General features: G+C 43.7%; 1 protein-coding gene across 2 annotated transcripts; it reads right to left on the bottom strand.

Annotated features, from left to right (window-relative positions):
• Positions 1–283: 283 nt before the first annotated feature.
• On the bottom strand, positions 284–12,021 carry DYRK2 (dual specificity tyrosine phosphorylation regulated kinase 2). 2 transcript variants are annotated; one of them, XM_040062280.2, is made up of 3 exons: positions 11,748–12,021; positions 10,850–10,986; positions 284–2,536 (listed from the first exon to the last, which is right to left on the bottom strand). In XM_040062280.2, the coding sequence occupies exons 1-3, from the start codon at positions 11,800–11,802 to the stop codon at positions 935–937; spliced, it is 1,794 nt and encodes a 597-aa protein (XP_039918214.1). In that variant the 5' UTR covers positions 11,803–12,021; the 3' UTR covers positions 284–934. The 2 variants fall into 2 exon arrangements, with proteins under 2 accessions (XP_039918214.1, XP_039918215.1); XM_040062281.2 differs by lacking the exon at positions 10,850–10,986 and having other exon boundaries at positions 11,748–12,012.
• Positions 12,022–14,727: the final 2,706 nt, after the last annotated feature.

Genomic DNA, 14,727 nt, shown 5'->3' with positions numbered 1-14,727 from the left:
GATTTTGGGAGATCAAGCTGCACACTAGAAAAAAACAGATGAGAAGAGATGGGGAAAAAAAAACCAAAAAAACACCCTAAAAGAAAAAAAGGAGAACCTGTGTGAATGCTCAATGTTACAGACCTGAAATGAAGTTCAGAACATTTTGCTTTACCAACTAATCAGCCACTTCAAATTCAGAGAAACAGACATATTGCCATTTCCATGCTTATCAAGACTACCCATTCCTCTCACTCTACCACATGGCATGCAAGGTAAGAGAGTAATTTTAGCCCCGGTGTTATTTTTTGCATTACATATAAATTATCATTTTAATCAAAGCCCATTACTTTTAAATAGAGAAAGCATTCCACAGGAGGTAACAGTATGACTTCCTCTGGGCTACCACATAAAAGATGACAATAGAACATGCTATGGCTCCATCTTAAACTACAAGATTACAAGTGCTTAACTGTATTCTTTGAGTATTACCCCTAGTGTCCAGTCAGTCATAGATGTGAGCGTTCACAGAATCCAGACCAAATCCATAAAATCCAAAAGGTAGTCTTTCAAATTTACCCCAGGCTAAAACTAGTATGAACCATGGAAAAGAAAGGTTGATACCTTCGATACCACACTGCAATGAATGACAGTCACGTTGTAACCAGTGGCCTGCCACTGATGTTTATTACTGTGTCACACTAGTTACAGTAAGGCTAATTGTACTGTAGAAGACAAACATTTTAAAAAATAAGTAGAAAAACTTAAAGCATTGTCCCCGTATTTTTATAAAAACAAAATTAACATTTTAAATTACATTTAAAATGAGTGCTGAAAGATACAAATGAATTAGATTTATTGAGCAAATAAAAATGCATATCTGAGCTAATTTTTCATACAAATAAGGCTCAGCCACATTGTATCTCTCATATTAACAGCATTGGGGTTTTCAAACTCAGCTAACAAGTTTTGGCAACACTGTTCTTTGCTGAATATTCCCATTGGCATCTGTCATCTGCGCCAAATTAGTCCTCAGTTTTGAAGCTGAGCTTGAAGTTGGAGGTAACTTGGAAATTGAAGTTATAGCACCAGTACTCTCTGTAATTCTCTTTGCTGAGGCCTTTTCCCCAGTTGGAGGTTTTGGCAACCGTCTCCTTAGCCAGGGATGCCGCAAAGCCTGGCTGGGTGTCATACGGACAGCAGGATCCCATTCTAAACACTGTTTTAAGAAGTCAAGGAAGAGGGGATCATCACATCCCTTTAATGCGTTACCCCACTCTCTGCTCTCTGGGGGGCCACGCAGTTTTCCCCTCCGAGAGCGTCCACCATTAAGTATTACAGAGCCATCAGACAAGGTTGTGATGCTGCAATAGCGGGGATAACCCTTAGAGCTCACAAAGTTTTTTGCTCGCTTGGATGCATCTAAGAGTTTTGGAGAAGGCATGCCCAACAGTTCAATCATACAAGCCAGCTGGTCTCCTTCATCTTCTCCAGGTAAAAGTGGATAACCGGTCAGAAGCTCTGCTAGGATACAGCCCAAGCTCCACATATCTATGGGCATCCCATAACGAGCACCAAGGATGACTTCAGGTGCACGATAAAACCGTGACTGAATGTAAGTGTAGACACGCTGATGCTCGTAACAACTTGAGCCAAAATCAATCACTTTAATACCACTTCTACCCTGTTGTTTCAACAGAATGTTCTCAGGTTTAAGGTCACAGTGAATGATTCTGTTTTTGTGCAAAGCATCCAAGCACTGTAAAATTGAGTGGGCAAACTTCCGAACCAAAGGTAGGCTAAAGCCCTGAAACTTGTTTTTCTTTATTAATTCATAGAGGTTCATGCTCAGCAACTCAAATGTCATGCAGATATGGCTGCGGAATGTGAAGTTTTCCAACATGTGAATAACATTCATGTTGTTATCCTTATCTTGTTTCCGGAGATGTTCCAGGATCTTAATTTCTTCCGCAGCTTGGCGGTGGAAACGTTTTTCATTTCTCACCATTTTTAGTGCCACATGCTGATGCATCTTGTGATCGTAGGCCTTCACCACCTGCCCAAAGCTTCCTTTCCCTATCACTTTCAGGACTTCATACCTGTATGCAATATGATCATGGGGTACTTGTATGTACGACCCTTGGTCATCATCATACCCACAGTTGTTTGAACCACCAATCACACCTTGACGCTTCTTTGCATTTGGACCCAAGAAGTATATTTCAGGGTAGCTAAAAATCTCATGATGCTCAAAAGCTGTTAATTTTTGCATGTATTGCTTCATTGCTTGCTCTGGTGTGATAACAGAGGCTTTCACCTTCCCTGTTCCATCTGTAGATTTTAAAGAGCTGGAGCTCCCTTGTCGCCTGTGGGCACTCTCTGACTGTCTGTCCTGAACCACTGGCAATCCAGGTTTGCCTAACGTTGTAAGTCCATTTGGCTGCGTTGTCAGAACCGTTCTCTTGTTACTATTGTCTTCAAAGAGCTGCTGAACCTGGATTTGTCCATGGTTACCAACATGCAGGTGCTCATTCATTGTGTGCTTACTGCCTCCAACCTAAAATTGAAAATAAATATATACCCAGTTAAAAAGAAAGACATGAACTTCATGCTTAAACATTCACTCTGCAACCCTCTATTCTGCCTAAATCACCACAAAACAAAGTGTCTTCTTAGATGTCAATTGTTTACAGAGAATCTAAAAAATACAGCATGTATACTGTGATACTGCTGGATGCTATTCATTTCCTGACTCTTGTTTCTCAATATTTTCATGGCTCTCCAAAATGTCTGCAACAAGGCAATCACAAATGTGCTACCATGAGAAGCTAACAGCATCTGCAAGGAATCTTCAAGGCAGCAGACCTGTAACATCAAGATGCATGCTTGAGAAAACATCAGACTTTATAAGAAATAGCAGCAGTCTTACAGATGCCGAAGATAACATACTATAATGTTATGTTATCTGTAAAGTATGTCTAACATACATTATTGTATGTGCCTGCTAGAACTTACATGGCTTATGCTCTCGGCCCCTGTTCTCAGAAATCAAAATTTTAACTTGTTCCTAAATTTGCTGTATATCAAAAGTTCCAGATACATTTTTAAGAAATAAGGAATGTGCTGTGACATGCACAAAGAGGAAAAGAACCCACACATTTCTGAAGTTCAAGAATGTAACTTACTGCTTGCAATTGAGACAGTCACAATTCAGCAAAACATTCCAATCAATGAAGAATAAGCATATCCTTTAGCATTTTCCCAAACCAGTCTAACAATAACTTTTAACCAAAATGAGATTTAGGGCCTTATGTAGACTTGAGAGCAAATCTTTGCTTTGAGGAACATACAGTAACTTTATTTTAAAGGAATGGAAAAAAATCATTAATAGATTTTAAAAATCAGATTTGCTCTTGACAGTGCATACATGGGAATAAACAGCAGCATTCAGCATTTTCAAGCAAACAAACAGCAAAGTACTGGGGTGTGAAAACAACTATTGATCCAAACCTGTTATTTTTAAGAAGAAACAAGAAATTTACAAGCATACCTGCCACTAAAATAGCTATCTTAGAATTCCTCATTTGCTCTCTAGTAGAGGCTAATGCGTTTGTCTTCTGCCTGGTCTTACACAAATATGGGAAGAATTCCCCTGCTGTCTCTCCAGCTGATTCACCAGTCTTAATATTTATGTCAAACTACTAACAAAAAGTTCACTGATATTGTCAAGACAGATGATCAAGCCAGGGTTGAGAGCACTTTTCATCTGAACCACATTTTTCTTTTCTAGGCAGCTAAGGATAACACATTCCCTGTTCACTTAAGGTTGCTGAAATGAAATCAGAAAATGACAGTTGTGTGCTGTGATATGAGGCAATGAAATCTGTGCTGCAACAGCAGAAGCACTTTCTAATGAGAAAACCCAGACATGCAAGACAGGCTCGAGCATACTTTGTGCTTCTGTTAAGGCATCATTCTGATACGGCAGAAGAATATTTTTGTAAGTTCTGTAACTTGTTCCCAAAGACTTGCCAGCTGGAGACCAGCCTCACCTTTGGACAGTATTTTGAAATTTACAGCTCTGAAACTCACATAATATAGGAACAAGGGCTCTCAGGGACTGCTTCTGCCAAGCTGACTGCTCTTCTGATTCCACTTTGACTGATGTTCAATAACTGGTTCATTCATCATTGCAGTTTGACTGTGTATGTTTGCAGAGAAATTTAGGCTCACACTATCAAATTTGATCAATCCCATAGAAAGCACTACCACACAATCACAATTAAGAGCCAAGATGTTTGTAACCCTTAAGCACAATGAAGATATATAGGAAATCACCAAAAACTCCGTTCCTAGTTTGATGTCTCAAAAGCACCAGAAATTAAAACATTAAGAGGACTTATCATGCCTACAGGCAATTCCTTCAGGTCAAGTTTGAGGCACACTGCAATAGCAGTTTCCTTAAGGTTCCCTGATCCTCTATATAAACAGCAGTTACTGCAAGGAGGGAAAAAAAAAAAAAATTGCCCCAAGAGCTGCTAAATCATCCATTTCAGAAGAACCAGATCTAGTCAGTAAGATGTGTCATAGGTTCAGCACTGCATAACTGTGCAAAAAAGGCATAATGAAAGAGCAGAGTAAACATACAATTCCAAAGACTCAAGCTAGGAAATTCTAGGTACAAAAATTTATCTCCAACACTAATTGAACAAAAGCAGAACATATCTACACAAACTGGGAGCAGACAATACTAATGTAGACAATGAGGAAGAAAGAATATCACTACAAAAGTAATCTTTAAGAACTTTTTAACCAAAGTACTCATTGCCACAGGGTCACACCTTGATTTCTTTTTTTTCCTCAAGTCACCTGTTTTCATAGCTAACTGTCTGCCATCTTTCCTAAGCACTGCTTGCTTCAATATATGCACTGAGAAGTTCTTCAGGGCTTGGAAAAAAACCCATATATATATTCTCTCTCAATAGGGACTAAAAAGTTCTTTTTTCTAAAAGTATGTTTGTGAACATATTCTAAAGTGTAAACCAGGTAGCTCTGTTTCCTGCAGATTCATGGTTTCTCTTGCTGCTGACAGGTTGGCTTTGTTTTCCTTTTTTTCAAGCAGCAGAACGAAATCACCAGCATTATTCCAACTTCAACCCAAATCCTAAATGACTGGTTTTGCCAGTTTCAGTCAGCTGCTGCTTGCGAATGCAAATGCAGATGCAGACAGTATCACTGGTTTTCTTTGTAGAAAACACCACATTATCACAGGCTGTATTCCAAAAGCTGTGCAGAAGAAGAGAGCCCACTCTTTCAAAAAAGCCCAACAGGGGTTTTAGGAGTATCAGACACAACACAACCACACATCCATATGCAAAATGGACTTTCCTCATCTATTTCCAACTTGGATGAGGGTTGGATTTGTACCAGTCCTTTGCTCTGCCTATCTCCTTCTGGCTGCTTGGGTGTCTGAGATTGCTGTCAAGTTCAGGCTTGTGCTGCTCACAAGCTCCACAGGCTTCAGCAGCAACACCGTAAGTTTCTGAACCACAACTTGGGCTTGGCAAGCTACAAAAGACTACAGGCTTCTTAGTCCAGTACCAAACTGTTCTTAGTACGCAGAAGCTCCATCAGCCTTTCAACTGAAACCACAAGCCTGAGAGGTTTATAACATGTCTCCATTTTGCTTCTGCAGAACCAACAACCTACACAACTGATCACTGCATGCACTTATGAAGCTTACAGATTATATATTGTACTGTCTTTGCTCAAACCCATCCACAACTTCCAAGATCTACACATTTTTGTACCACACATATACAAAAATCTACTGTTCTAAATCTATAAATACATGGAAATAACTGGTGTGTTTGAACTCATCTTCTGACACCATCAATTATGTAACAGCAAATGTTACCATGCAGTGTTTCTTTTCTTTCTTAGTAGTTTCTCATAACTTCAAAATCACCATTAAGATTTTATTTTTACTTTAGTATGTTCATTTTATGGAAGTGGATCACCATGCTAAAAACTTTCACCTAATCTTTGAAGTAGATACACCAAGCAAAACAAAACTATACCCTAAACAATGATTAATAAATAAATAAAAAAACCCAAAACTTTAATTTGAGGGTAGTAATTGGCTTTCTTTTCGTTTGTTTTGCCTTCATGAATGGATTTAGGAACAGAAGTAGAACAGTAACTTACTATACTTAGGCTACAGACCTGTAACAACCAGGAAGAAGCATAAAAATGAATCCAGCCTATTAACGAGGTGGCAAACCCATTTACAATTCCTTTGCAGTACACTCACCCAATGCACTGATCTGTTTCAAGACCTTTTACAAGACCACTTATGGGACTGAACCCCACAGGAGCATATACCTCTTCCCAACTTTATCCTCCAAATGCATCAAGATATTATGTAATTGTATCACATGTCATCTTTGTAAGTCATTTTGGGTGATTATTAGCACCCTGTAAAACTATCCAAGTCAGACACATGATTCAGCTATATATTATCATTTTATTTTGAGCAAATTTACAGAAAAAAGATTTTGCTGTCGATCAAAATCTAAAAGGGTTTGTAAAGTGAATCTAAATAATAGAACAATCATGATGGCCTGCTGAAATACTGCACAGGAATGTCATTATCTGCCATTACTTTGCACAGATGAGGACAAAGGTAGAAACAGTGTTCTAAAGTAGTAACTTAGTTAAAGAATAATTGTTACACTATATACCCCTTTCTCTGCAGCATTTCTGGGTGTGCCAGTTTCAGCCCTACTGCATCAAACACACAAGAGACATATGGTATCAGGTGTAGCATCTTTCACTGCCTATTTTATTGACTACAAAGCAAAAGCCTGAGCAATATACAAAAGGCCTTATTTTTCCTTGATAAAGTAATTCAGCAACACTCCTCCATTCAGAACTAAAATTACTTGCTAATTAGTACAATGATAATAATACTGGATTATCCCTAATGGTTTTATCATGAATATGGGTTTTATACACCAAAAAAGACTAAGCCTTTGTTGAGCTTGTGCCTTAATGAGAGTGGTAGAAGGAACAAATGATTCAGATTTTTGCTGTTGTTGTATCTGGTCCATATAAACTTATTCTTTGAAAAGTTAACTTTATACAGCAAATATTTTCACAAACTAGAGTGATACTGATTCTTAATATTTTAAATTCTTTGGGGAGCAGTGAGCTTGAATACTTCTGCATTTAAATACCCCCTGCATTTACTACACATAATGAAACTCAAAAGGACAGTCGAGGCACAGTAAATTGAACCCCTTGGGTAAGTGAACTATACAAACATGAGAGATATGCCCAAAAGTACTACAGTCCCCACAGCACCACAGTCACCATTTGCTGGAACCCAAATAACACAGCTGACCCCCACAGCCCTTGAAAGTTAAGATAGCCTCATATTCCCCCTAGATACAAATTTTAAATAGAGGAAGAAACATCCAAAGAAAACTAGATATAGTAAAATCCAGGTCATGACAGCACAGTTATTTCCATTCACATGTGACAGCATTTCCGTGGCCATTTATACATGAAAGCACCACAGTAACAAGGTATTTGCTTTGGTCTTACCTGCTTTAAAGCAGATGACCACAGAAAAAAATTGCAGCATGTGACCTACCAGATCTTTGCATTAACTGAGTCCAGGAAACCCTGTTCCATTATAATGTAAGTCAATTTAAAAGAAATTAGATTTTAAAAAATCAAGATTAATACAACGACTAATACAAAAGTGTAACAGATAAACATTCAACACTGGTGGCAAAAGAAAATAGGCTTGTTGTACAGAAATCTTAGACAGGGCTTGAACAGTACTAGACAGGAGGATAAAAACATTAACACTGCTATACTGCAAGAGAAACAGGAACGGTGCAGAATGTGGGAATACATGCCAAGTAAGAAAGGACAGAGATAGAGCTAGGCAGAAGACAGAGATGGGTCTGGAAGAGGGCCTCACAGGCTGGGATTTACACAAGCAGAGCAGCAGGAAGGCAAGATAATCTCTACTGCAGCATGTCAACTGGATGTAAGAGCACGACAATGAAACAGGAGAGAGTGAACAGGAAATGGTTCCAATCATCAAGGCAAGAACTTACGGCTTCCAAAGAGAAAGCAATGACTTTGGAAAGGAAAATGATGAGGACAAGGGGCTGGAAATAGGTTCATGTTTTCCAGCATGACGCAAAAAAGACAGCCAGGGATGGAAGCATACACAAATCAGCCTAGGATGAAGGCACATTAAAACAAAACAAATCAAAACAAAACAAAACATTTCCCTAGTACAACACACAACTCTGCCTGCTTAGCAACAAAGGCTGCTGTGCTTGCAAAGACTGTCACCAAAACCTCTGTCTCATTTTATGAAGCTTGTGTAAAACATCATCTTCTCCCCTTCTACCCATGCTATTTATAATCTACCAAACAATGAAATTTCACTTGACAGTAGGAGACCACATTTTCAGCAGAGGCTGGATCACACAGGCAAGAAATATGACAGGTAGTTGATTTCTTCCCTGTCTGCATTAAAGGAAAAACCCTTTAGCTAAAACAAAACATAACTTCAACCTCAGCTTCTCTCACAACTACTATACATACTATTCACACTTATACGGAACACCAGCAGTTCACCCACACCATGCCTTCTGAAAATTTGAAACACAAACAGAAATACTCTGGTTTTAGCTATTACAGAAGCCACATGGATACAACAGAGATGAAAACAGGATAAACAAATGGCCACAAAGTAGGAAAATAATTTAAGAAAACTGAAAGGACCCATTTTAAAAGGTCTGATTGGAAGAAGTGGTGGAATGCAAAACCAATGTTTTCAATCTGTCAGTGTCAGCTGAGGCCAGCAGGCCTAAGTTTGCAGAACAGATACTGCCTCCCTTTTTTTTTCAGGTTAAAATCCAGCATTCTGGTATCATGTCTGATCCTTACCACAAAAAGTTATGTTAGCCAACCACAAAATAACCACCTACAAAGGCAGCATGAGGCATTTCTGTAATAGCACCCAAGGCTAAATAAACACTGAAGAGTAGGCTCTTTATCACAAAGGTAAGACAGACTTTGGAACAGTCAGAATACAGAGGGACATGATGCACAGCCATATAATACTCCATCATTCCTAGGTGCTTCCGTAAGTACAAATATATATGCTACATATAAACATATGCACACATACACAATCGTATACTTGTAAAGATACTTGAAACACAGAAATGTAACACTTAAACACCCCTTGAATGCTTTTATAAAGACTTTACATATATATACACACACATATCTTTACACATATATGTGTATACACATATGCATATATATGCATCTTTGCATATGTATACATATATATGCATCTTTGCATATATATAGATGCATCTTTGCATATATATATATATATGCATGCACAGACACTACATATAATACACATACACAAAATCTTTGTATAAAAATACCAAAATTCTGTACTTCCAAACTTAGTAAGTGGTCACAGATAAACAGCTGGACCACCATGCTTTCACAAATCATAAATTAAGTCTAGGCTCTGTTACATGTGAGCCCCTGATATTTGTGGCCCTACTGTAAATGCACTTGTATGACTGGTGCCTCGACTGTTTGTACTATGTTCCTTCTTTTATGATTTTATTTTTAAAAGCCCCTAAGCTGCTGCTGATATACAAATGTGAAAAAAATTGGCCTTTTATACTAACAAACAATTCAGACATATACTCTAACTACATAAATAGACAATGAAGTTGATCTCAAGTATGTGGCTCCACCTTGAATTGGCAGAATACTCCTCATTCCTTTTGAGAATACCCTATATAGATATTGGGGTTTTTTTTTAAATTTAAGACAATTCTTGCTATAAATGGATTTGAGTAAGATGTTTTACCCCTGATGTTGCATGGAAAGTCACTGAAACACCAATATCTAAATGCACAGTTTCACCTTCCACTAGCACATAATCACATTACCATTTAAAGCTCTGCCATATGTTTACAAAGACAGTATGAGAGCATCCACGAAGAACTCATTAATTCTATGAAAAGTATGCTATCAATGCCTTTCAGGGTCAGTACGAAATACCTCAGAATTTAAAAGGAAAAGTATGCAATAAAAATTTCAGATATTTACTGTTAACATGACAGTATGTAGACCCCTCTCTCTACTCTGTCATGCCTCCAGGACAGAGATACCTCCTCTTATCCATATATAGCGCCATACTTGGGAAGTTTCATTCCTAGTAGATTAACAAGGAGTGGGAGATAACGTGAGATATCACAGAATCGGAAAATAACGTCCTTTTCATGCCATCAGCTGTTATTTCTTTACAGTTAAACTACTGCAGCAAAAAAGGCAGATTCATCCAATCATTGTCCCTGAGCACTGCGATAGCTGTTTCTAGGGAAGACTGCGATCGGCCTGAGCTAATCAGACATGAGAAGGGGAGAGCAGCCTTCATTTTTCACCACAGTTCATAAAACACTTTAATCACAGTGACTAACCTCATCTCAAAAAATGCATTCACCAAAACATCTCCTCTATGCGAGTGTGAAAGACCGAACTTGTCACTGAAAATGAGACACAAAACCAGACTGAAGAGGGGAGGGGGGATCTGGTGAGGGAGAAAGCCATGTGTGCAGTTATAGGGTCCCGGCCTCACAACAAGCATGCACATTTCATCGGAGCCTGCAGCAATCAACCGCACGTTTCTCCAGCACCACGCGCCTCGGTCCCGCCACTGGGGACACCCGGCGAGCGGCGCCGCGAGTCCCCGGGGCCAGACGCCCCTTCCCGCTCCCCGTCCACACCCTCCCTTGCCCGGGCTCACCGTGTGGGAAGCGTTGTTGGCCCTGAGCGGCGGCAATGCGAGGGGCGACGGCGGGCCGGTCCCAGCTCCTGCCCGGGAGACCCCGGCTCCGGTGCCCGGGGAAGACGGCAGCGGGCGGCCGCTGTCCCCTGCCCTGCCTGCGGAGAGCAGAGGGGTGAGCGCGGCGGGCAGCGGCAGCCCCTCGGGCAGCGAGCCCGCCGGGGCGGCGGCGGCTCCAGCGCTCGGCCGGCACCGCCGCCCGTCTTGCTTCGGGCAGAAGCCATTAAAAGCTAATCACCGCCGCGGCGCACACACGCACCGATCCGGCTAATAGCGCGGGCGGGCCGCGCTCGCCCGACTTAAAACCCTTCATCCGAGATTAACCCGCCACCGGCAGGCGCCTAAACCGGGAGAACGAGCCGGCTCTGCTCCGCGCACGTCTCGGGGCTGGACGGCTGCCCGAGCCCCCGCCTCCCCCCGAGCCGTCTGGCCCGGCGAAATCCCGGCGCCGCCGGGGACCCGCCAGGAGTTCACAAGTCTGCCACGGGAAGCGGCGGCGAGCACCGCTGCCCCTTGTCAAACGCAGCCGGCTCCGGTACTCGCGGCGATCCCCAGTTCTCCTCGGGCCGTTTCCCTGCGTGATCTCTCTCGGCCCCCCGCCCGCCCCGCCCCGCTCCCCCGAGGCGAACTCGCCATCCCGCACAACAGCGGCTCGCCGGAGCCCAGCGCGCAGCCCCCGACGGTCCCCGGGGCTCGGCTGCCGCGGGGGGAGGGCGGATCATTGTTCGACACACACGGCACCTCTGCGGCGGCAGCCGCGGGGGCCCCCGAGCACCCCCCGCCTCCGTCCCCCTCCGCCGGGCCTCCGCAGCCCGGCCCAGCGGTGGCGATCGCGGCGGCCCTCGCTCGCTCTCCTTACCGGCTGGGTAAGCAGCACCAGCGGCGGCGCTAGCCGAGGGTTTTCTGGTTAACATGGCCGCTGGAGAGGAGGGAGAGGAAAAGGCATGTCAGGGTGGCTCTCCTCCGCTGCTCCTCGGCCTCTCCGGGCGACGCCTGCCTCTCTTCTCCGATCAGCTACACCCAGACCCAGACACGTCCTGCGCTGCATCCCCCTGGCCCCGGGCCGGCCGGACAGACCCTCCAACGGCTCGCCGTCGCCTGCCGCCGCAGCAGCAGCCGCGCCGCCGCCGCAGCCCCCGGCCCAAGCTCATCACCTCCCCCGCCTCCGCCCCGGTCGCCCCGGTCCCCTCGCACGGAGGAGGGGGCAGCAGCAGGCGGCCGGACGGGACCCTCCTCCTCCCGCGGCGGAGCGGGGACAAACAGCGCACAGGATCGGCAGTCCCCGCCCCGTCGGCCGCGTGCCCTCCTTCCGTCCCTCCCCGCCGCTCCCTCCAGTTCCCTACCGCTCCTCCGCCGCGGAGGCGGCGCGGCCCGCGGCTCCCCCCGGGCGCCGCACGCCCGCCCACCCGCACAACGGCCGCGCCGCCCGCGCGCCCCGCCCGCACAACGGCCCCGCCGCGCGGGCCCGGGGCGCGCCCGGCCGTGCGCACCGCGGCGGCACGGCCATGTTGGCCCCGGGCCGGGCGGGACGGGCTCGGGCGCGGCGGCGGGGACGAGCTCCGGCCGCCCGGCCGGCCCCCGGCCTGGCAGCGCCCGCGTGCTGCCGCTCCCGCGGGGAATCGGCGTGTGTGGGAGCCGTGTGTGGGGGCAGAGGGGCCGGGCATGGCCAGCTCCTCAGGCGGCGGGGACCACTCTGTCAGACCGGAAAGACAAAGGTGGCCCCGTGGGACGAAGGATAAGTGACTTGGAACGCGTAGTGTTTTAGTGAAAATTAAAAAAAAAAAAAAAAAAAAAAAAAAAAAAAAAAAAAAAAAAAAAAGGAAAATAAGCTTTCGGGATTGCCCTGGAGGCGTAAGTGCCCCAGCCTAGAATGAGAGTGCGTGGGGCGTTATTGGCCTTGTTTTGCAAACTGCACGACGTGCTGTGTGGAGTACAATGCTTTGAATTCCCGGTTTGTCAGCTCTAACGTCATTACTGCCAAAAATAGAAGACTAAACATTTGCCCCGCTTGGAACAGCGTTGAAGTGAACTGTCCTACCTATGCGCATCCCCTTTTGAAGTTCCTACAGACCTCGCAGGTTTTTCTTTTTGAAACAGCTCGTAGATGTATAGACCGATCTCCCTTCGTCCCCTTCAACGGAAAAAAAAAAAAAAAAAAAATCCATGCCTTTGCCTCTTTCAGTGCCACAGATACATGCCTAAGCAAAGACATTTCCTAGAGTAATACAAAGAAATAAACAATTTCTCTAACCCCTCCTGCCACGTAGAGAAAACAGTCATACCTTCTCCTGGGTGGGTGTTCACACCCACCTAATCTTTTCCCTTCACTGTAGCTGAAAGAAAGCTTTGTCTTCCTCATTATGTCCCCAGATGTCCCCAGGCACTCCCAGTATCCCTTCCCATTGGCTGCCAGGTGTACAAATGGTGTTTTTTGATTACTTTCTGTATTTTCTCATCGTTTTCACAAGCAGTGCGTGCACATCAAAGGTATCTCTGCATATCAAACACTCTGATAACATTAGTCTTCTGAGATACCTTAAATGTTTCAGGCACGGCAGACAGAAAATGAAAAGATACTTTTCTAGGCAGTCCAGGGAGGGGAGGGGAGGAGGGGAAGCTTGTTCATGCTCAGGCTAGATTTAAAAAACTGGAACTGATGCCAATTATCTTTTTGTAGGGCTTGCAGGAGATCTTCATCTTGAATGATGTGTCTTTTCTGACTGTCAGCGTCACAGATGGTTTCATGCGTGTTCAGAGGTTACTTGCACCTAAACACTGAGATAAGACAAAGCCTGCTAAGTGTCCTGTTTCAGCCCCTTTCCAGTTGAGTACACCATCCGCTGTATGCTTTCCACAGTTTATTCAAACACTCTTGGACTGCTATGAAGACTATGTAAAAAATGGAGCTAGTCTATCACTTAGTAAACAGTATTTAAATTAACTCAGTGGGAACACATTACATTGGTACCTGTCCAGCTATTCTCTAAGACTGTGAGCGCTGTAAGCATTAGTCTTGAATCCTGTGAGTGGCCTTGGGCCTGCATGGATGCCTTTCTTTCTCTGTCTCTTTCTCCATCTGCAACCCATTCTGATATTTGCTGTCAAGGATAGTACCTGATGGAGTCTGAATTGCAACTCAACATAAGGGCAAGCCCGCCTTGGTTGCTTCTGAATGAAATGCAAGAAACTTCAATTTAAAAGCTCCTTTCATGCAGAATTTAGATTGGTAAAGAGGAGGAACATGCTATTGGAATCCTAAAATACCTTGGCTGCAAATCACAATGCTTTTAACAACCCTCTTTAAAATCATAGAGGCAGATATACAAAGAGAATAAGAAATGAAAACCTAAATACTCAAAGACAAAGCAAAGGTTAATTCTTTCATTTTGAGTCTTGCACTCAGAAATCTGAACTATTTCCTGTTGAGTGTCCACAAAACTTTCTTCTTTGTGATACTGGCTATACTGAGCATATCGGCACTTTCCAGATCAGTGCTACATAGGATGAGATCAACAGGCTTCAGCTCCCAGGACAAAAATAAGAGTTAGGCACCTGACAGGAGAAAGTGCACGGTGCTCAGAAATTAGAGAGTAAAATGAGTCAGGATTTTATTGATCCTTTTTCTTGCTCACTCATCTTTTATTACCCAAAGGTGTGAACTAACTTGTAAAGATAGAAGATTAGTCTTCCCTTTCTTGCAAACAAATCCACTGAGTATTCATGAGGGACAAACTACTTAGAATCATAGAATAGTTTAGGTTGGAAGGGACTTATAAAGGCATCTAGTCCAACCTCCTCCAATGAGCAGGGACAGTTTCAACTAGATCAGGTTGCTCAGA

This window comes from Hirundo rustica, chromosome 4, assembly GCF_015227805.2.
Source record: "Hirundo rustica isolate bHirRus1 chromosome 4, bHirRus1.pri.v3, whole genome shotgun sequence".
NCBI classification, from domain to species: domain Eukaryota; kingdom Metazoa; phylum Chordata; class Aves; order Passeriformes; family Hirundinidae; genus Hirundo; species Hirundo rustica.
Note: the sequence above shows the minus strand (reverse complement) of the source record. Positions and strands in the feature narration are given on the sequence as shown.